General features: G+C 39.0%; 1 protein-coding gene across 1 annotated transcript in view; it reads right to left on the bottom strand.

The window, feature by feature from the left end:
* The window catches only part of LOC150083080 (transmembrane channel-like protein 7), a 338,378-nt gene that overhangs the window by 161,292 nt on the left and 152,116 nt on the right, over positions 1 to 24,970 (bottom strand). Inside the window, exon 10 of the mRNA XM_090378384.1 lies at positions 906 to 1,075. Within this exon, the coding sequence (XP_090234510.1) occupies positions 906 to 1,075 (170 nt within the window). The remainder of the gene's footprint in view (positions 1 to 905; positions 1,076 to 24,970) is intronic.

Genomic DNA, 24,970 nt, shown 5'->3' with positions numbered 1-24,970 from the left:
AATTTCATCAGAGGAGGAAGGGTCAAGTAAAGGCAGCATCACAACTGCTGACATTAAGGAAATGCTGTCCAATTGGGCCAAAATGCAGAGTATGGTTGAGAAGTGGCACCTGAGCGTTGCCGTAGTTAATCAAAATATAAATTCATTCAATGATAATGTGATTGGCTACTTTTGGAAAATTTTAAGAAACAGACAACATTGGACAAGTTCTTTGCTAAATCGAGTGCTAGTGAATCGTCGGGAAACGATTCACTAGCACTAGAAGACAAAAAAGACATCGATCACAAGAATTAGAGTTACCTGATATTTTAATGGAAGGTAACTCCCCTTCTAAACAATAATTCCTTTCCTCCTCTTCAGCTTCTGCCATCATCACTCCTCAGTAAAGGTAAAGCTCTGGTTAAATTTTTATTTATTAATGTATCAGATTCGGGGCTGGGAACAGATTATTCCAATTTTAGCTAATTCCTATGGAAAAAACTGATTCTATATTCATTCGATTCAGTATTCATCTGTCCCTCAGGAAAAGATTAATGACGAATATAGCGGTTCCACTGTATTATGTTATTTGTATTATTTGCATATCGTAGTGCTTAACATTTATTTTTTCTCCTTTTCTCATTCTCCAGAAGAAAAACAGTGAATTCAGTTGAAATCTTGATTTTTTTTTTTTTCTTTTTAACCTAAATATATAACTTAAACATCATTTCTGTTGTGTGCTTGTGTGGAACTTTTAACTGACATTATCAATTAAAAAAGTAAATACTACCTTCATTCTGCATAATGGGACAAAGATTATCTCACAGATATTGAATTCATATTGAATTTTGATAATATTTATGATAACACTGAATTATCATAAATATTACCAAAATCAAATAAAAATAAAATAGCATAATTCTCACCTTCCCAAAGTAATTTTGATTTCAAAATCTTTTGAATACTTTTCTAGCTGTACAAGCTTACAAAAGACAATCGGAAGTAAAATGTTCAGAGCTGTAACTATTATTGATGGCAAGAACTGAATTATCAAAGACTTGAAACCCTTTGAAGCAATAGTTTCCTTAGATGTTCCCTGTTCAGGATGAAAAAAATTAAAACATCTGTTTTAGCAAAAAAAAATAAAAATCTATACATCAAAAGTTCTCTATATAATATACAAATATTATTTTATCAAAAATAAATTGGAAAAAATAAATGGCACTGAAATAATAATACAGAAGTTCTACATCAATGAACATTATCAATGATATAAAACTTCTGTCTTGTTATGTAAGAGTGCAATAAAATTTCTATAAAGGTTTATATATATTCAAAAAGATTCCACTGGTTTTTTGAAACAATGCTGTTCATGAAGATGTAGAAAAATTTTAAAAAACATTGACATGAACTTTCAAGTTGTTCTCAACATATTCAACATTGACTTCTCCACAGAAATTATGCCAACATTATGTATACAAAAAAAATTTAAAAAAATTAAAATTTAAAATGAAAAGACACTCTGCAAAAGTTAAGTTACATGTTTTTCAATTTCAGACAGAATATATTTTTAAAACTGGAAAAACAAATAATAATAATAATCATGACGATGATGATGGTTCGAGGAAGAAGTAAAACAGTCGATCCGGAACTCCCACAACACAGGAATAGATAATGTCCATAACTACTGGTGCAAGAAGCTCACTTGCACACACACACACACACACACACACACACACACACACACACACACACACACACACACACACACACACACACACACACACACACACACACACACACAAGCACCTAGCAGAGCAGAGCAGTCATCTGAATGATAAGACACCCAGAGACAATCCCAAAGTTTCTCACTCAAGAATTCACATATCTGAAGCCTAAAGACCAAGATTCAAGAAACCCAGAGAAATACATGTGGAACCAACTGATGATGTTATCAACAGGAAATTCGAAATGGGAAGCATTCAAAGGATTAATCTTGGAGGCTACTAGGCTTTTCATACCAACTAAGAAATACTGTTCAAGGTTTAGGCCTAAATGGATGTAAGATGAACTAATGAGACATGTGGCAGAGAAGAAAAATGCGTGGGATACATATAAATTAATGGGTGATATGGAAGTCTATGATAGATATAAGCTGGTCTGCAACCAAGTCACAAAGGAGATTAGGCAGGCCAAGACAGATTATGAGAAATCTTTGGCAAAGGATTCAAAGAAAAACAGCAAAGAGTTCTTTACCTATGTAAACTCTAGAAGGAAAGGGATGAATCAGATTGGTCCACTGGATAGTGATGGTTCAACTGTTGATGATCCTGCTCAGGTAGCTAACAAACTAAATGAATACTTTGCATCGACATTCACACATGAGGAGTTATTCGGGGAGGGGAATGTTAGAGGTGTATTCAACTCTGGCAGTAAGCTAGATAATCTTGTAATAACTGAGAGTAAAGTGGAGGAGAAATTGCTGAAGATAAACACAAGAAAGGCACCTGGGGTGGATGGAATCTATCCAGTTATATTAAAGGAGGTGGCATAATTATGCTGCCTCCTTAGCCATAATTATGAGAGCATCCTGGACTCAGGGAAGGTACTCATGGACTGGAGAGTTCAAATGTCACCCCAATCCACAAAGGGGGATCAAAGGGAGACACAGGTAATTACAAACCTGTTAGTTTAACTTCTGTTCCAGGGAAATTAATCGAGGCACTGGTTAAAGAAGCACTACAGGATCATCTGGACAAGACTTCGGTTATAGCTCGGAAACAGCATGGGTTTGTTAAGGGGCAGTTTTGTCTGACTAATTTGATTGGATACTATGATGTAGTCACAAAGGAACTGGATGCAAAGAATAACTTTAATATCATATATTTGGATCTTAGAAAAGCCTTTGATACTGTTGCACATGGAAGACTGCTGCACAAATTGGAGCAGTGTGGCATTGGAGGCAAATTGCTGCTATGGATAAAAGGATGGTTGAGTGGAAGAAGACAGAGAATGCTAATCAATGGAAACTGCTCTTCGTGGATTAATTTTATTAATGGAGTCCCTCAGGGTTCAGTGTTGGGTCCATTGTTGTTTTCTGTATTTATAAATGTTACTGATGATGGTACATCAGGCTTAATGTCCAAGTTTGCAGACGATACAAAGGTTGGCAGGGTTCTTAATGACACTAATGACAGTACACTGTTGCAACAGGATCTAGAAAAGTTGAGCAGATGGGCTGAGAGGGGGTAAATGAAGTTTAACATTGACAAATGTAAAGTACTACATATGGGAAGCAGTAATCCCAGAGTAACGTATCAACTCTGTGGCACCACACTGACAGGGGTAGAAAATGAAAAGGACCTGGGGGTAATTGTGCAGGCAGATATGAAGTTTTCTGAGCAGCGTAGACGGTCTGCAAGAGTAGCTCATGGTGTCTTGTCAATGATATACAGGAATTTTTCTAGCAGGGATAAGGAGGTGATTATTCCCTTGTATAAGGCAATGGTCAGGACACATCTTGAGTACTGTACACAGGTCTGGAGTCCTCATTTTAAGAAGGATGTAGAGCTGTTGGCATGAGTACAGAGAAGGGCAACAAGATTAGTGAATGGAATAAAGGGTTGCTCTTACGAAGAAAGGCTTAAGTTTTGCAAATTACAGTGTCTGGAGACTAGGCACCTGCGGGTGATCTGATTGAGGTGTATAAAGCTTTGAATGGTTTGAGCATGCTCTATTTGGATGGGATTCTTCCTCTTGCTCTGAATAATCACCTGAGAGGGCATAAATTCAAATTGAGGAAAGACAGTTAGATGTGCGGTAGTTTGCCTTTAGCCGGTGGGTGGTTGATTGCTGGAACAAACTTCCAGCTGTCGTTGTAGAAGTTCATAGCTCAAATAGAATCAAGCAGAACTTGACAAACATTTGGAGCGAGTGGATGGGTGAAATATGGGGGTTTTTTTGGCTGATGCTATATAAGCTTGCTTTCTTGCATCATGTGCCTATGCTAATGATTCAAGGAAGAAGTAAAACAGTTGATCAGGAACTCCCACAACTGGCAAACCACAGTAATAGATAATGTCCATAACTACTGCTGCAAGAAGCTCACTTAAACACACACACACACACAAGCACCTAGCAGAGCAGTCACCTGAATGATAAGACGCCCACAGACAATCCCCAAGTTTCTCATTCAAGAATTCACATATCTGAAGCCTAAAGACCAAGATTCAAGGAAACCAGCAAAACATGTCACCCAACGATGTAAAAGATGCATAACAGAAGATATCAGACCACTTCAAGAGCCAGATCATAATGGCTGAACAGCAGAAAAGATGCAAGCAGATGAGCAAAGGACACAAAGAGCAATTAACTAAATATGAGGGTGCCTCCGTAGCCAGGTGTGCAGGAGCAGCAGTGCGTAGTACACGCTTCTTGATTAGACCGGGGTTCCAGCCCGTTTGTTTGTTGTTGTTGTTGTTTGTTATTTGGTGCCTCCGTAGCCAGGTGGGAAGGAGCAGCAGTGCATAGCACACGCTTCTTGATTAGACCGGGGTTCGAGCCCGTCACCGCCAAATACGGAGGATGCGGAAAGGTCAGGGAATGACCACCGCATATACCCGGAGCAATATGGCCTTAGTTGCTAATGCTCCTAAAAACCAAATAACTAACTAAATAACTAACTGTTTGTTATTTTGGTTTTTAGGAACATTAGAAACTAAGGCCATATTTCTCCAGGAATATGCAGTGGTCATTCCCTGACCTTTCTGCATCCTCCGTATTTGGTGGTGACGGGATCGAACCCCGGTCTAATCAAGAAGCGTGTGTTGTGCACTGCTGCTCCTTCCCACCTGGCTACAGAGGTGCCTTTCGAGCCCATGACCACCAAATACGGAGGATGCGGAAAGGTCAGGGAATGACCACCGCATAACCCCGGAGCAGCAATATGGCCTTAGTTGCTAATGTTCCTTAAAAAAAACCAAATAACAAATAACTATGGATGCCACAGTTATGGAGCAAGTATACAAGAAGTGGAGTAACCTGAACATGGCCTGCATCAATTACAGCAAGACCTTCGACTCTGTGCCTCATAGCTATCTAATAGAGACACTGAAGATCTACAAAGTCAATCGCAAAATGAAGTACCATCATTAAGGTCAAGAACATCGCAACCAATCTCCTTCAGGAGAGAAATCTTTCGGGGAGATGCCCTGAGCCTACTGTGGTACTGTCCAGCACTCAACCTGCTATCCACCAGGGTCAACAGCACCAAGTATGGATATAATCTCAAAGAAGGAAGGAAAAACCTGTACATCTTTACCCACCTGATGTATGTGGATGACATCAAGCTCTATGCGGCAACTGAGAAGCAACTCCACAACTACTCTGAATCATTGAAGAATTCAGCAATGATATCAGGATGGAATTTGATCTAGACAAATGCAAGGCCAACAGATTGAATCAGGGGAAAGGATTTGGCTGAAACTACCAGCTGCAGACTGGTAAAGAGATCAGAGCCATGACAGAGGAGATCTACAAATACCTGGGGATGATGCTGGCTCAGCAGTTACAGCACAAAGAAATCAAGGCCTGCCAGACCGAAAAATACCATCAGAGACTCAGAAGCCTGCTGAAAACAAAGCTGAATGGAGGAAAAACAGCTAAAGCCATAAACATATATGCAATCTCAGTGCTACATTACTCCTTAGGGATCATAGAGGATATCATGCGAAATTCGAGGACAATGATAACCAAGAGCCACCAATACCAACAGGAGTTAACTGTGGAGACACTGACAATAGCTCGGAAAGAGGGAGGAAGGGGCCTGATAGGCCTCATCGAGCAACAGAAAATAGTCATAGCTAACCTGAAGGATTACTTCCACAAAAATGCAGCAGCAGCACTCTACCAGGCCATAAGGAAGATAGATAGACAAGCAACATACCGCACTCAACCTAAGTGAGGAGTCCCCTCCTGCCCAGACATTACAGACAAAGCTGGAAAGATGGGCAAAGAAGACACTCCATGGCAAACACTACAATGACCTCCATCAAGCTTACATAGATAAAATGGCTTCCAATGCATGGCTCATGAGAGGGCCGCTTTTCCCTGAGACTGAAGGAGTCATGCTTTCCATCCAACATCAGATGAATCAACACAAGAAAGTATAGATAATATCGCCAAGAAGCCTGGAGTGTCGGTGACACATGTTGATAATGCCACCTGGCCTCACAAATGAACCAACACATCACCACGGAATGCAAGGTGATCACCAAGACTGAGTACACTCACAGACACGACCAAGTAGCCAGGATAATACATCAGAAGCTAGCAAGGAAATACTAGTTGAACAAAGAAAGTGTATTACAAGTACAAACCCCAGACAGTACTAGAGACATCCCGACCCACAAGCTGCACTGGGACTGCACTATAATAACAGACAAGACAGTTGTCTCGCACAATGGACCCAACACAACCATTGTCGACAAGAAGGAAAAGACTTCCTATCTGATTGATATAGTAGTTCCTAACACAGGCAACCAAAAATAAGGAAGTACACGAACCTAAGACAGGAGATCAAAGAGATGTGGCATATGCAACAATTAACTGCTATCCCGATCATCATAGGGTCTTTGGCACCACTGGTGTCAATCACCGGTGGTGCCAAAGACCCTACATAACAGTCTAGAAGCAACAAATCTGGAGAACACCTACAAGGAACTGCAGAAAGTTGCAATTCTGAACACCTGTAGGATAGTCAGAGAGTTCCTCAGCCAACGGTAACACCAGACATAACAATCATCCTGTGTACTTGGTAGTAATATCTGTCACGGGGTGGACCCCCCCCCCCAATCAGGGAGAAATAATATGAGCAACAACAATAATAAATAGTAATAAATTGAAATAATAATAGTAGCTCCAGAGATCACTTACATGGAACTCCAGAAAACCACAATCGTGAACACCTGCTGGATAGTAAAAGAGTTCCTTGACCAACAATAACAATAATAGTAACCGGACGGAAGAAGGTACTAGTACCCATCATGGAGCAGAAAAAAATCCCATAAAATAAGAAAACATTTTTATAGTAATAGACAAATGTAAGACCCATGGATTGTATCAAGGACATCCAGTCAGACAAAACTACCAGCTGAAGAGATTGAAGCTATGACAGAGGGAGAGACATACAAATATTGGGCGATGATGCAGGCGACCAGTTAGAACAAGGAGATCAAGGCCCACCTGACTGAGAAATACCATCAGAGACTAATAAGCCTGCTAAAATCAAAGCTAAATGACAGAAACATGGTCACAGCAATAAACACTTATGCAGTCCCAGTACTTAAGTACTCCTTCAGGATCACAGATTGGGCCAACACCAAACTGGAAGAGATTATGAGCGTGACAAGGATAATGATGACCAAGAGGCACTAACACCACCCTAAGTGAGCCGGCGAGAAACAGACTATATATAACTTGTAAAGGAGGGAGGGAGGGGATTGACTGATCTCACTGAACAAGAGAAGAAGGCAATCAAGCCTGTGGGATTATTTCCAGAAAAACACAGCACCAATCTACCAAGCCAAAAGAAAGATAGACAAATTGCACACAACACTCAAGGGGAACACACTCACACAGACAAAAGAAACAAACACAGAAAAATGGGCAAAGAAGACACTTCATGGCAGCCACTACAATGACTTTCACCAAGACTACATAGATAAGATGGCTTCCAACACTTAGCTCGTGAACTCAAGACTTCCCTGAGACCGAAGGATTCATGCTTGCCATCCAAGACCAGGTAATACATCGTTAAGGACCCCAGAGTAATAGATGACACATGTCGACGATCCCACCTGGCCTCACAAACCATTCAGCACATTACCACAGAATGTTGGATGATCATTCACAGACATGACCAGATCTACAGGATAATACATCAGAATCTAGTGCAAAAATATCAGCTGATCATTAACATTTACCATATTACAAATACGAGCCTTGGGCCATACTAGAGACCCCTGAGCACATACTATAATAACAGGCAAGACAATCCTGCACAACAGACCAGACAACCTTCATCAACAATAAGGAAATGGCTACATACCTGATCGACACAGCAGACCCAACAACAGCAACCTCCAGAAAACTTACGATCAGGTAGTACTCAGACCTAAGGCAGGAAGTCAAAGAAATCTGGCATATGAAAGAAATTATGACCATCCCAGTCACTGTGTCAACCGCCAGCATGGTGCCAAAGATCCTTCATAAGAACCTAGCAACAATAGGCTTCCAGAGAGCACTTACACAGAACTGCAGAAAGCCGTGATCATGAACACCTGTTGGATAGTAAGAGCGTTCCTTGACAAACAATAACAATAATAATAATAGTAACCAGACACATCCAACCACCCATCACTTAGCAGAAAAAATCCCATAAAGGAGAAAAAGTTAATCCCAGTTGTTATTATTTAATAGATGGTGTTTTTTAACAATGGAAACTTGTAACATAGTCACCTAATTGTTGGAATATGTATATCAATGTCTCTTGCCCACGAGGTGAACTGTATGTGGCTGAAGTATCCTGCTAGTTTCAGAAAAGGAGAAAGTTCATCAATATTAGAATTTCCACCTACAATTTGTGAGAATTAGAGAATTTCGTCAATGTATAAGAAGATGGAAAGCTGTTGCCATGTCATTTAATTCAGTGGACATTCTATATGCAAATATTTCACAGTAAGTTCAGAGCAGCAATGGGGACAATCTGGTGGTTTATATTTTGTAAGTAGATACAAATACATAGGGCCGAGTGTGTCTGATATGTATTCTTGCTAGAAGAAATTCCTCATGTTGATTTATATGGAAACTTGACTTCCTCTGTCTGAGATCATATTACTTACATGATTCCACCCAGAGGCGGATTTAACGGCGGGCGCACTGGGCGCGCGCCCTGGGCCCCGACTTCTGAAGGGGCCGACGCAAAACCCCAACAAATTAGTTGAACATATTAGTTCAAAACTTTGTGATTATTATTATGCTATTATTAATTATATTATACATATATTATATTCAAATTTTATTGGAAATAAAACATTAATAGTACATAATATTTTTTATTTATTTAAAAAAATGGTTAACATGTATTTTTATTTTCCCTGTCTCTCTCTTTTTTTTAAGGGGCCCAATATTTTCTTCTGCGCCCGGGGCCTCAACCGACCTTAATCCGCTCCTGATTCCACCCATTGAGCTGAATATGATGTTTGATAAATAACATGTATGAAGTCAGTATAAGTAATTTGACAGGGTATAAGATGCAAACTCATTGTTTTTTGCTGCTTGATTGGTGCCTTTCTTTCCTAGGATACCTAAATGACCAAGATCGAGCAGATTTTAACTTTTGATCTCATTAGCTGATCACCTTTGGTCACTGCTTATCAAATATGATCACCTTTTGATCTCATTAGCTTGGCTTGAATTTTACGCAATATTGGATGCAAAGGTTTCTGTATGTTCATTGAAGGTCATGTATTACACTCAGTGAGTTGATAAATACAAGGTGTTTCTAAAAAAAAGAGATTTCTCAATGTGTGCCAAAGCTACTATGGCCAGAGCTTAATATGGCAGAGAATGCAGCTGGAGGAAGGCTTCTAAATGGCTTTTCAGTCAGTGAATGTAGGATGAGAAAGTGTGGCCAGTTGTTTTGGCCTGTGTCCTTCTTTTGTTGTTTGGGAACAGAGGGTTCTGATCATCCTGTTCTCTAGTATAGTCCGTGTTTGCACCTCTTGGCACTTGCTGAGAAGACCTTTCTGTCAAGGTTTCTGGCCCCACCACATAGGGGCAGTACCACTAGGTGACCAAGCAGTTATTAGATTAGTCAGGTTAGTAAAGCCATTAATATAAAAAGAAAGATGAATTTCCTTTCTCTACCTACACTTAACACATGTAAGGTAAAGAGTTTTTCAGAAAAAGTAAAAAAGTTACTAAGAATCAAACTAAATAAACTGTATATTAAAGTAAGACGGTTTATCTTTGTTTGGGAGAGGAATTTCACACTTTTCATAGTTGCTACATCGAATGGTACATTACTTCAAATGGCTAATGTACTATAAGCTTGCTTTCTTGCATCATTTGCCAGTACTAATACTATATATCAGAGGTTATCAAACTTTCTTAGCCCACACCTCCCTTGACCTGTAAAATTTTCCTGGCACCTCCCTTGAAGGAAAACATCTATAATTGTGCAATTTCTTATTTTTAATATGCTAATACAATAATTATTAATATGTGATGCGTTCTCTTCATCAAAAATATCCCAAATATTTTTTATTATTATTTACATTAATAATACAGATCAAATAGTTGTAGATATCTAATAGTAAAATAAAATCATTCTTAATACATTTTTAATATTTGCCATAGAAATCTTATGTAAACTATTACATTTTCCCTGATACCTCTGGTAAATTATGCTGCCTCCCCAGGGCATCGCGGCACACAGTTTGAGAACCTCTGCTATATATATTTCAATAGACAGCTATACAGATTGCTGAATCACTCAGTCACTATAAAATCACTTGACACCCAGGGTCAATAATCCCAGATACCTCAATAATATTGAGGAAAGGTAACAAAACAATGTTTAAATTAAGTTTACTTGATTAACTGTTAATTTTACAGAAAGCACAATTCACAGTTTTAAATAAACGCATTTCTCTTAAACAAATTTGTTCAGATTTTTGTGACCACGGGTGTAGATCAAGGATACAGTTACTGATTAGCCTTATTGCAGAGTTTGGCAAGTAGTAAACAGATTATCAGTTTATCCAGATTTGAAGCTAACTTAGGTGTTTCCAAGATGGGCTGGATGGATGGGTTTGGATATTAATGGTGCAGTAGCATGTAAGGCCACTTTTTGAGTTGTAACTCAAAAAGTTGTCAGATTGTAGTTAAAGATTAAAAACTAAAGAGAGGTAAATAGCAACAGGTATATGATAAAATCAAATGGAGTTAAACAGAGTGGTATTAACTGGTTCTCTTTAAAAAGTTAAAAATATCAGATATGTTCATTATTAGTTAAAATCTAGATGGTTAAAATCAGATTTTAATTGATTTAAAAGCAATTAAAATCGGCTAGATTTTAACTGATTGAGGTATATAAGGCCTTGAATGGGTTGAGCATGCTGAATTCTGATGGGATCCTTCCACTTGTTCAGATTACGAACCTAAGGGGGCATAAATTCAAATTAAGAAAAGACAGATGTAGAACAGATGTGCGGAAATTTGCCTTTAGCCAGCGGGTGGTTAATTGCTGCAACAAACTTCCATCTGTCGTTGTGGAAGTTGATAGGTTGAATAAATTTAAGGAGGAACTGGACAGGCATTTGGAGGGAATGGTGTGATTTTTTTTTTTTGGCTGATGCTGCATAAGCTCATACACTTGCTTTCTTGCATCACATGCCACTACTATTACTTACTACTACTATCTCAGCAAGAAGTGATAAAAGCTAAAGCACAAAATTTGCAGAATGTGAATAATTGTTTAATAGTTAAAACACTTTTACAATAGTTGCATAAAGGAGGTTTGATAGACCTCAATAAAAAAAAGTGTCTCTAAGGGGGCATGACTAAAATGGAGTCTAGCAAGAACAGTTTCTTTTAATATCCTGCACAGACTTGGAGGACCATTACATAATTACAGGTTTAATTTGGTATAGTTTATTCTTGCACATGCCACAACATTTGTCAATGTTCAAGGCATGTGCAATGAATAATATATCTAGTCTGTATATGGAAGTAAATGTTCATATCTACTCAGGGACCTAGCTGATTTCGTTACCTTATATTCCACCTCATTTCTTTTGATTCCAACATGACCAGGAATTAAACAGAATTGAACAGCTGATTCTGACTGCGAAAAAGAGCAGAGAATTTTGTGGACCCAGTATAAAATGGAATGAATACTATATTATATACTTATCATGGCCTATAACGTATCCAAAGAGTCAGTGCACAACATGCATTTAGGATACAACATAGTTTGAATATTACTCAATGTAAGTTCTCCTGGATGGATCTCTGCAGAATAAATGCTACATCCAGGAGAATTTGATGATGTCACTTGGAAAAAGTTCTGCATATATTAAAAGAGAATTTGAATTTTGGGCTATCAGTGTAAATAGGTAGGCAGTCATAGAACGAGTTTAAAGTGCAGCATGGAATTTCTGATACATTATCGGAGGAGTATTTCTCTTTCCCAAACTCTGAAGGGATAAGTCTAAGGCTTTCCCTTCAGTAAGAGGACCAGGAAAGTTTCCTTTTGTCAAGCTAAAATTATGAAAAAGCTCATGAACTCTGATGTCAAAAAGGCAGTTAATCATAGGACGATCAAGCAAGCTAGGGAAACTCCAATTCCAAGACAATCTCAAGATGTCAATTGCTTCACCATAAAATTATTGTTACTTACTGTCAAGTGGAGTTCAAGAGGAAAGGAGGGAATTAAAATTCCTCAAAAAAAAAATCAACCACCCGCTGGCTACAGACAAATTTTTCGCACACCTATTTAACAACTGTCTTTTTTCAATTTGAATTTATACCCCCTGATGTGCATAACTTGAGCAAGAAGAAGAAGAATCCCATCAGCACTGAGCTTGCTCAAACCATTCACAGGTGTCCCTCACAAATCTCATTGCCCTTCTCTGTACTCATGCCAGCAGCCTTCCTACATCTTTCCTAAAATGAGGCCTCCGGACCAGTATGCAGTACTCAAAGTGTGACCTAAACATTGCCTTATACAAAAGGATAATCACATCTTTGTTCCTACTAGCAAAATTCCTGTCTATCACTAACACAACACCCCTGAGCTGCCCTGGCAGTCTGTTTGCACTGCTCAGAAAACTTCATATCTGACTGCACAATTACCCCTGGTCTTTTTCATTCTCCACTATTCTAAGGGTAGTACTGCACAGTTGGTACATTGCTCGGGGGTTACTGCTACCCATATGCAGTCCTTTGCATTTGTCAATTTACACTTCAGTTGCCACATCAATCTCAGCTCATCTGCCCAACTTTTCTAGATCATGTTGAGTTTGTATACTGTCGACATTCGTATTGTCTGCAAACTTGGACATTAAGCCTGATACACCATCATTATCACTGACAAATATAGAAAACAACAATGGGCCCAACACCGAAACCTGGCAGACCCCGCTAATAATATTAGTCTACGAAGAACAGTGTCCATTGATTACCACTCTCTGTCTTCTCCCATTCAACCATCCCTTCATCCATAGCAGCAACTTGCCCTTAATGCCATACTGCTCCAATTTGTACAGTAGTCTTCTATGTGCAATAGTATCAAAAGCTTTCCTGAAATTCAAATATATAACATCAAAATTATTTTTTGCATCTAGTTCCTTTGTGACAAAATTGTAGTATCCAATCAAATTGGTCAGACAAGACTTACCCTTAAGAAACCCATGCTGTATCTGATTTATAACTACAGTCTTCTCTAGAAGATCCTGGAATGCTTCTTTAACCAGTGACTCCATTATATTTCACAGAACAGAAGTTAAACAGTTCTCTACTTTTGCCATCCTTTAATCACCCTTTCTGAATTGGCGGTACATTTTCACATTGGCAGTCTGTGGGGACCTCCCCTTGATCCAAGGATTATGACTAAGGATTTGGTTACTTCCTTTGCTGCCTCCTTTAATATAACAGGATAGATCCCATCCACCTCAGGTGACTTGCTTATGTTTAACTTCAAAAATTTCTCTTCCACTTTGGAGGAGAAATTGTTGAAGTTATTACAAAATCATTTAGCTGCCTGTTAGAGTTTTATAGGTTTCTGCCTCCTCTTTCTTACAGAATTCCTCGTGTGTGAATTTAGATGCAAAATACTCATGCAGTTTGTCATATACCTAAGGAGGATCATCAACAGTCAAACACGTGATATAAAGTGGATCAATCTACTCATTCATTCCCTTCTTTTTAGAATTTACACAATCAAAGAATTCTTTGCTGTTTTATTGATCATAGATTTTTTTTTTTATCAGAAACAGCAGATGCCATACACAATCCAAATACGCACAATTACAGTAGAATGTTGATTATCTGAACTGTCAATTAACTAAACCACCGCCCAAAAAAATTTACAGTATCTGCTTTTAGTGCACTGGTTGTTATGCTAAAATATCACTCCTGCTTTAGTAGTAGTGGTGGTGGTGGTGGTATATGATGCAAGAAAGCAAGTGTATGAGCTTATGCAGCATCAACCAAAAAAAAATCACACCATTCCCTCCAAATGGCTGTCCAGTTCCTCCTTAAATTTATTTAACCTATCAACTTCCATGACAGATGGAAGTTTGTTCCAGCAATTAACGACCCACTGGCTAAAGGCAAATTTCCGCACATCTATTCTACATCCGTCTTTTCTTAATTTGAATTTATGCCCCCTTAGGTTTGTAATCTGAACAAGTGGAAGGATCCCATCAGAATTCAGCATGCTCAATCCATTCCAGGCCTTATACACCTCAATCAGATCACCGTGACGGTGCCTAGTCTCTAGCCACTGCAATTTGCAGAACTTAAGCATCTCTTGGTAAGAGGATCCCTTCATTCCCCTCACCAATCTTGTTGCCCTTCTCTGTACACGCTCAAGCAAATCTACATCCTTCCTAAAATGAGGCCTCCAGACCTCTATGCAGTACTCAAAACGTGGCCTGACCATTGCCTTATACAGAGGGACAATCACCTCCTTTTCCCTGCTAGCAAAATTCCTATATATCATTGACAATACCTGATGACCTGCCTGGCAGCCTGTCTGCATTGCTCAGAAAACTTCATATCTGACTGCACAATTACTTCCAGGTCTTTTTCATTTTCTACCACCTTAAGTGTAGTACCACACAGTTGGTACGTTTCTCTGGGGTTACTTCTACCCATATGCAGTACTTTGCATTTGTCAAGGTTAAACTTCAGTTGCCACTTCTTAGCCCATCTGCCCAAATTATCTAGATTCTGTTGCAGTAGCACTGCCATTACTGTCATTAACAAACCTGCCAACGTTTGTATCATCAGCAAACTTCGACACTAAGCCTGATATACCTTCATCAATAATATTGATAAATATACAAAACAACAGAGGACCCAACACCGAACCCTGTGGGACTCCACTAATAATATTAGTCCACGAAGAGTAGCACCCATTAATTACCACCCATTGTCTTCTCCCACTCAACCATCCTTTTATCCATTGTAGCAACTTACCCTTAATACCATTCTGCTCCAATTTGTACAATAGTCTTCGATGCACAACAGTGTCAAAAGCTTTCCTGAAATCCAAATATATGATATCAAAATTATTTTTTGCATCCACCTCCTTTCTAACCACATCATAATATCCTATCAAATTTGTCAGACAAGACTTTCCCTTAACAAACCCATGCTGTGTCTGAATTATTGCTGCAGTCTTCTCTAGATGATCCTGCAATGAATCTTTAACCACTGACTCCATTATTTTACCCGGAATAGAAGTTAAACTAACTGGTCTGTAATTACTCGTGTCACCCTGTGATCCCTCTTTGTGAATTGGGGATACATTTGCACATCTCCAGTCTGTGTGAACCTCCCGAGTCCAAGGATGCTCTCATAATTATGGCTAAGGGTTTGCTTAGTTGCTTTGCCGCCTCCTTTAATATAACTGTATAAATCCCATCCACGCCAGGTGCCTTTATGTTTAACTTCAACAATTTCTCCTCCACTTTGCTCTCAGTTATTACAAAATTATTAAGCACCCTGCCACAATTTGATAACCTTCTTCCATTTTCAAACCTTAATAACTCCTCATGTGTGAATGTAGATGCAAAATACTCATTCAGTTTGTTTGCTATCTGAGCAGGATCATCAACAGTTGAACCATCAATATCAATTGGACCAATCAGATTCATCCCCTTCCTTTTAGAATTTATATAAGTAAAGAAATCCTTGCTGTTTTCCTTAGCATCTTTTGCCAAAGATTTCTCGTAGTCTGGCTTTGCCTGCCTAACCCCCTTTGTGACTCGATTACATACTAGCTTATATCTGCAGTAGGTTTCTGAGTCACTTGATAATTTATATTAATCCCTTGCATTTTTCTTCTCTGTCACGAGTCTCATTAGTTCATTTGATAACCATTTAGGCCTAAACCTTGAACAATATTTCTTAATAGGTATGAAACTTTTAGTAGCACCCACGATTAATTCCTTGAATTCTTCCCACTTAGAATTTACTGTTGGTAACATTGTCAGTTGACCCACTGTACAGAATTTAAAAACTGTCTGAGACCACTAGTATCGGTAACGGTATCCAATCCCCACGGTTTTTAGCTATATTTAGCAGCTTCTTTGACTTCATTGTTACATTAAATTATTTTCTATAAGTAGCTTATAGACCTAGTCAAGATCCTTGGTTTATTCTCAATTTAGATAGCGAGATTTTGGAAGTTAATTAATACTTAGTGTCCGTAGATTTACCATTCGAAACTTGCCGCCATTGTCATATGATACAACTTTATATCCCGTACTAGATTAGTATAGTATATAGTATTATCAATTAATCAGTAAAATTTAATTAATCTTGTTAAACTTTATTGTCAATTAAATTGAACTTTTCTAACTAAATACATATAACAACTTAGATTTTATAAATATAAAATTATTAATTAATACATAACTTGATACGGAAGTTATAAAACGAAACTCGGAGATAATACTCAATACTGAAAAATAAAAATATATATATAGTGTTATAACTGCATTGGGATATAAGTTTAGGGTTATAATTTTGTACTGAAATAGAAATTTCGTTGAAATTGAATCGAAAACATGACTCAGACCAGAGCAGATACGAGACATGATACTGCCAAGGAACGCCTTTGTGTGCGCACAATGTACGGAGTGTGAGGAAATCAGGCGACAACTCAGTGCTGCTAGGGGCCTATATGAGAGCTTGAAAGACAGGGTGGATGCTCTGGAAGGATTTAAATTGAGGGGCCCATCAAGCTCTCAGCTGCCCACATCAATGCCAGATCTTGCACTTGCTCATCACGCAACACAGCGGCAACCCCTAAGGCAGAATGCACTGCTCCCACAGGAACTAGTAGTTCTCAGTGACTCTATTATCAGGAAAACAGGAAACATATCGTGTAAAAAGGATAGGTGGAACAGGACCAGGGTATGTCTGCCAGGGGCAAAGGTTGATGACGTTGTAGAGCAGATATCATCTTTCAAGGGCACAAAAGGTGATGTTGTTGTACACACTGGCACTAATGACATTAAGAGTAGGAGACCGGCGGAATTACTTAACAAGTACAGGTAACTGTTGAAAAAAATGCTGGGAATTAGGGTTGAATTTGAAAGTGTCTGCAATTCTGCCCAGACATGATAGGAAGGAGTATATGAGGAGAGCCTTGTCGATCATTTCGGCCCTGGAGAGATTTTTTTTTTTTTTTTTTTTCTTTTTCTTGTTAGTTGTTGGTGCATCAGCTTCTATGGCCATAATGCACCCCACTAAGTTTTTGCATTTTACTGTGATCCAAGCCCGAGGCGGAATTCAAATTCGCGACCTTTGAGTTGCCAGGCAGGCACTTTATCCACCTGTCTAGCCTGGTCAGCTGGAGAGCTGACTCAGCCTGGTTTTACTCAGCCTGGACTGTGCTTGTTAACAGGAGAGACTGCTTCTATAGGGATGGGATATATTTAAATAATGGGATACCTTAAATGCTATCAAAGCAATGTTAGGTGGGTCAGAAAACTGCTAGTTTGGAAAACTAGCAGTTTTCTGACCCACCACACGAAAACAGTATCTTTCCAAGATACTGTTTTCCAGTATCTTGGAAAACAAGATACAGTGAATTTCAGAGACTGCTGAGAGTCAATGCAGTACAAGTAACCACATGGGGGGGCACCTACGTAGCCAGGTGGGCAGGAGCAGCAGTGTGTAGCACATGCTTCTTGATTAGACCAGGGTTCCAGCCCATGACCACCAAATACGGAGGATGCGGAAAGGTCAGGAAATGACCACCGCATATCCCCAGAGCAATATGGCCTTATTTGCTAATGCTCCTAAAAAAAAAAAATAAATAAAAAATAACAAAGAACCACATGAGTTGTGTTAGGGTAGCTAAGAATAGGAACAGGTGCATGTATACTTGCATGTACACCAATGCTAGGAGTTTGGTAAATAAATTTGATGAATTTGAGGTGTTGGTCAAAACATCAAGGGCAGATATTGTTGGGATATCAGGGATGTGGTGTCACACTGATATAAGGAATGCAGAACTGAAATTTGGGGAGTACAATGTGTACAGGAAGGACAGGAAGGAAGGAGGAGGTTATGCTATTAGTTAAGAGACACGTAAAATACAAGGAAGTGCAGCCAGTCGACATCAGTGTACAGTGCAGTGTCGAGTCAATTTGGTGTGACCTAAGCACAGGGAGATCAAAACTGAGAGTGGGAGTGTGTTGTAGGCCTAATGACACTGATGAGTATAATAAAAAACTGTACAGGGAAATAGAGTGGGCCAGTAAATCAAAGTCATATAAGAGGATTTTAATTTTGCAGATATTGACTGGAATTTGTGGGTTGTTCACTCAAACACTAGAAATGGCTTTTGTAGATTTATTGGATAATTGTTTTCTACATCAGCATGTTTGGGAGGTAACTAGAGGGAGTAATACTCTTGATCTGAATATCAGTAGTGATTCTTCATGCATTAAGAATCTGCAGATAAAGGAACCAATAGGTGGCAGTGATCACAGTGTGCTGAAGTGGAATTTACTGAAAGAGGTAACTATCATCAGGGGTAAAGGGAAGAGTTTTTGCTTTCGTAAAGGCAACTACGGAGGACTGAGACAGTATTTAAATTCTATACAGTGGGACCAACTGATGATGTTACCAACAGAAAATTCAAAATGGGAAGCATTGAAACAATTAATCTTGGAAGCTACTAGGCTTTACATTCCAACTAAGAAATATTGTTCAAATTTTAGGCCTAAATGGATGTCAGATGAAGTAATGAGACATATGGCAGAGAAGAAGAATGCATGGGAGACATAAATTAATGGTGACATGGAAGCCTATGATAGATATAAGTTAGTCTGTAACCAAGTCACAAAGGAGGTTAGGCAGGCAAAGGCAGATTATGAGAAATCTTTGGCAAAGGATGCAAAGAGTCTTTTAGCTATGTAAATTCTAGAAGGAAAGGGATGAATCAGATTGGTCCACTGCATATTGATGGTTCAACTATTGATGATCCTGCTCAGGTGGCTAACAAACTAAATGGGTATTTTGCATCTACATTTGCACATGAGGAGTTTATGCAGGGTGAATTAAATGCCAGAGGGAATTATACTCTGGCAGTGATCTAGATGATTTTGTAATAACTGAGAGGAAAGTGGAGGAGAACTTACTGAAGATAAAGATAAGAAAGGCACCCGGGGTGGATGTGATATATCCAGTTATATTAAAGGAGGTAGCAAAGGATGTAAGCAAACCCTTAGCCATAATTATGAGAGCTTCCTTGGACTAAGAGGAAGTACCCATGGACTGGAGATATGCATATGTGACCCCAATTCAAGGAGGATCAAAAGGGCGACACAAGTAATTATAGACTTGTTAGTTTAACTTCTGTTTAGGGAAATTAATGGAGGCACTGGTTAAATAAGCACTGCAGGATCATCTAGACAAGACTTCAGTTATAGCTCTGACACAGCATGGTTTTGTTAAGGGGAAGTCTTGTCTGATCAATTTGATTGGATATTATGTTGTGGTCACAAAGGAACTGGATGCAGGGAATAACTTTGATATCATATATTTGGATATTATAAGGGCTTTTGATACTGATAAAAGGATGGTTGAGTGGGAGAAGACAGAGAGTGGTAATCAATGAACACTGCTCTTCGTGGACTAATGTTATTAGTGGAGTACCTCAAGGTCCATTGTTCTTTTCTGTATTTATAAATGATACTGATGATGGTATATCAGGCTTAATGTCCAAGTTTGCAGATGATATGAAGGTTGGGAGGGTTGTTAAGGACAATAATGACACTACACTGCTGCAACAGGATCTAGAAAAGTTGAGCAGATGGGCTGAGAGGTGGCAAATGAAGTTTAACATTGACAAATGTAAAATACTACATGTGGGAAGCAGTAACCCCTGAGTAACATATCAACTCTGTGGTACTACACTGACAGTGGTAGAGAATGAAAAGGGTAACAGTGCAGGCAGATATGAAGTTTTCTGAGCAGTACAGATGATCTGCAAGAGTAGCTCCTGGTGTTTTGTCTATGATATACAGGAATTTTTCTAACAGGGATACGGAGGCGATTATCCCCATCTATAAGGCAATGGTCAGGCCACACCTTGAGTATTGTAGACAGGTCTAGAGACCTCATTTTAAGAAGGATGTAGAGCTGCTGAATGAGTGCAGAGAAGGGCAACAAGATTAGTGAATAGAACAAAGGGTTGATCTCACAAAGAAAGGCTCAAATTACAGTGTCTGGAGACTAGGCACCTGCGAGGTGGTCTGATTGAGGTGTATAAAGCCTTGAATGGTTTGAGCATGCTCAATGTTGATTGAATTCCACCTCTTGCTCAGAATAATCACCTGAGAGGGCATAAATTCAAATTGAGGCTGAGCTGGACAGGTATTTGGAAAGAACAGAGGGGTGAAATGGGAGCGGGTTTTTTTTTTTTTTTTTCTGGCTGATGCTGCATAAATTTGCTTTCTTGCATCGTATGCCTCTACTAATGCTAATACTGCCACTTAATGCATTCATTTCTGATTACTTATTCAAAGATATATGCAGTATAATCTTAATTTGTGATTGCAGGAGTCAAAAATGAAAGTCTTACCAGAGGGAGATGAAGAGAGCGTGGTTGAGTTTTCAAAGCTCAACATTAACGATTGTTGCTACATGGTAGCAGGTGCCTGTAAAATGTTGTTAGAGGGAAATGTGAAAAAGGCATGGCATAAACTTGGGGGTGCTTTCGAAGAGACGGCCACACATGTGCAAGATTTGAATGAAGACATAGGTAAGATTGTAACTTTATTTCAAGGGATTTCAGGGATTTTCCGAGTGTGGGCAAGATGATGTAGGGGCATAGTTAAACAATGGTGCTGATGATTCTGGTTATCGTAACCAAAGAAGAAATTTTTGCATTAGTCCAGGATGAAGAACTTGCTGACTTTAACCAAGGTTATTCTGATGATGAAGAAGATGAAATGGGAAGTAGACCAACTCAAGTGGAAGCCTTTACTGTGCTAGAAACTGCAATGCCATAGTGTGAGCAACAGTGTAAATGCAGTTCTAAGGAGATACAAGAACTCCCTGACTGAAGTAATACTCGACTTATGCAAATTAAAATTTACGTAAGCTTTTGCAGGCCAGTGCAAACTGAAAAAAAAAAACATGGAAACGTATTTTGCATCTGTAGAGATAAATGGAGGCACAGGAACTTCCCAACTTACATAATACTCGACTTACGCAAATTCGAGTTTACGTAAGTTTTTGCTGGCTGGTGCAAACTGAAAAAAAAAATAAGGAAATGGAAATGTATTTTGCATTGTAGGGATAAATGTACGTATTGTTAAAATATTGTAATGTGAACCCAATAACACATTGTTTTTTGTAATTTGTTCCAAGTCCTTGGAAGTTGAAAATTTCGCTATATTACTAAGCTATTTATCTCTCTAAAAGGTCATATTTATAATGGAAATTGCACTACCCTTTCATCATTATCATATGTTTCTGGAGGTCACAAAAGTAAAAACAATAAAAACAATTTGCACTTTCTGGTTTACTGGACTATTCGGTTAGTGCAATCTATTATAAATGGGTAAACTCCATCTTATTGCATTTGAGATAATACTGATAACTGCAACTGTGGGTTTTTACGTTATTATGGTGAAATGTGTTCCCCTTCACTGAAATCTTCAATCATGTAAAAAACGAATTTTCAGAAACTTCTATTCATTCCTATTACCATATTAAAATGATGAAGGGAAAGCAGCCAACGGAAAGTGCAATTGGTGGTAGTACCAGGAAATGAAACAAAATTGATTTAGAAATGAAGACGTAAACGATTAAAAAGTATGGAGGAAAAGTTTGTAATCTATTACAAGGGAATCAGGTCTCGTTGCTTTAACAGTGAATACCATTTTAAAGGACAGTGTGCATATAAAAGAACATATCAAAGGATCAACGCAGTTAAGGTCAACAGTGATCACAAAACAGTGTTCAATTGCTATATCGAAGATGGAACAGCTATTAATAATATGGATGGAAAATCTGATTCAGAAGCGCGTGCCCCTGAGTCTAATGACCATTCAAGCAAAAGCAACAAGTATTTATGAAGATATTAAGGATAAGTATGGCAATCCCCAAACCAAGTTGGTGGCAAGCAATGGGTGATTTAATAGGTTCAAGCATTGCTGGTTTCCACAACGTTAAAGTATGCAGTGAAATTACCAGTGCCAATTCTGCAGCTGCAGAAAAATTTTGTGATGTGTTCAAAAAATTATTGATGAAGGTGGCTATTCAACGCAGCAAATTTTTAATGTTGATGATACTGCACTGTATTGGAAAAAAAATGCCGGATCGAACCTACATTGCCAAAGAGGAAAAGACAATGCCAGGTTTCAAGGCTTCAAAGATAGGGCCACACTCTTGCTTGGGGCTAATTCAGCAGGAGATTACAGATTAAATGCTTGTGTACCATTCTGGAAATCCTTTTCCATTTAAGGGCATCAATAAAGTCATCCTACCCATGCATTTCTGATCGAACCAGGGAGCATGAATAACAATATAGACCTGTGAGTTTAACTTCTGTTCCCGGAAAATTAATGGAGGCACTGGTGAAAGAAGCACTGCAGGATCATCTAGACAAGACTTCAGTTATAGCTAGGACACAGCATGGTTTTGTTAAGGGGAAGTCTTGCCTGACCAATTTGATTGGATACTATGATGCAGTCACAAAAGAACTGGATGCAGGGAATAACTTTGATATTATATACTTGGATCTTAGAAAGGCTTTTGATACTGTTGCACATGGAAGACTGCTGCACAAATTGGAGCAGTGTGGCATTGGAGGCAAGTTGCTGCTATGGGTAAAGGGGTGGTTGAGGGGGAGAAGACAGAGAGTGGTAATCAATGGACACTGCTCATCGTGGACTAATGTTATTAGTGGAGTCCCTCAGGGTTCAGTATTGGGGCCTTTATTGTTTTCTGTATTTATAAATGATATTGATGATGGTATATCAGGCTTAATGTCCAAGTTTGCAGACGATACGAAGGTTGGCAGGGTTGTCAAGGACACTACTGACACTATGCTGCTGCAACAGGATTTGGAAAGGTTGAGCAGATGGGCTTCGAGGTGGCAAATGAAGTTTAACATTGACAAATGTAAAGTACTACATATGGGAAACAGCAACCCCAGAGCAACGTATCAACTCTGTGGTACTACACTGACAGTGGTAGAGAATGAAAGGGACCTGGGGGTGGTGGTGCAGGCAGATATGAAGTTCTCTGAGCAGTGCAGACGAGCTGCAAGAGTAGCTCATGGTGTATTGTCAATGATATATAGGAATTTTTCTAGCAGGGATAAGGAGGTGATTATTCCCTTGTATAAGGCAATGGTCAGGCCACACCTAGAGTACTGTATACAGGCCTGGAGGCCTCATTTCAGGAAGGATGTAGAGCTGCTGGAACGAGTACAGAGAAGGGCAACTAGATTGGTGAATGGGACAAAGGGGTTCTCTTACGAAGAAAGGCTTAAGTTTTGCAAATTACAGTGTCTGGAAACTAGGCACCAGCGGGGTGATCTGATAGAGGTGTACAAAGCCTTGAATGGTTTGAGCATGCTCAATGCTGATGGGATTCTTCCTCTAGCTCAGAAAAATCACCTGAGAGGGCATAAATTCAAATTGAGGAAAGACAGATGTAGGATAGATGTGCGGAAATTTGCCTTTAGCCAGCGGGTGGTTGGTGGGTGGAACAGACTTCCATCCCTTGTCGTGGAAGTTGATAGCCTAAATAAGTTTAAGGCTCAGCTGGACATGTATTTCGAACGAACAGAGGGGTGAAGTGGAAGTGGTTATTTTTATTTATTTATGTTACTTTTTTTTTTTTTTTTTTTTTGGCTGATGCTGCATAAGCTTGCTTTCTTGCATCAAATGCCTCTACTAATGCTAATGCTAATGCTAATATCTCTCTTTGAGGATTGGTTTAAATGCTGCTGAAAAATATTGTAAAGAAACATTTTTGCTTCTATTAGATAATGATCCTCGGCATCCTATGCAACCAGATGATTTCAATTCAAACCTGAGAGTCATTTCTACCGTGATACAACTTCACTCATTCAACCTATGGATCAGAGTGTTATTTCGAATTTACGCACAACATTTACTCAGGCACTGTCTGCAGCAGACGGTGAGAAAAATGTGTAAAGGCCAGAGATTTAAAAGTATTTGGATCTTGAGGTCTGTGATGTCATGTACCATTGTTCCTCTAGCCATTTAGCCGCCAGACCCTGCTGAGGCCCAACACCCACACTTTGCCCCGTGGAGGCTTATGTTAAGAGACTTTTGGAAATCTTACAATATTTACCAAGCCATCTTAAACATTAATAAGACCTGGGCAGAAATTACTAAAAGTTGTTTAAATGGCACATGGAAGAAAATATGCCCATGGCACGTAAAAGGCTTTGAAGGGTTTGTAAAAGACGAATCATATGAAGGGGTTACAGATAAGATTGTAAATGTTGCAGAGCTACTTCAGTTGGAGGTTGATGCTAGAGACGTGGAGGAGTTAATAGAGGAAGAAGAGAAGGAATTATCTAACAAAGAACTTATTGACTTGTAGGAAGAGATAGTGAAAGAAGAAAATGCTGATGAAGCTCAAGATTACCAAATGAGAAGCCAAGAAGCTTCATCAACAGAGGGACGGCAATGGC

This window comes from Mastigoproctus giganteus, chromosome 7 (genome assembly GCF_048544385.1).
Source record: "Mastigoproctus giganteus isolate SK-2022 chromosome 7, ASM4854438v1, whole genome shotgun sequence".
Lineage (NCBI taxonomy): Eukaryota > Metazoa > Arthropoda > Arachnida > Uropygi > Thelyphonidae > Mastigoproctus > Mastigoproctus giganteus.
Note: the sequence above shows the minus strand (reverse complement) of the source record. Positions and strands in the feature narration are given on the sequence as shown.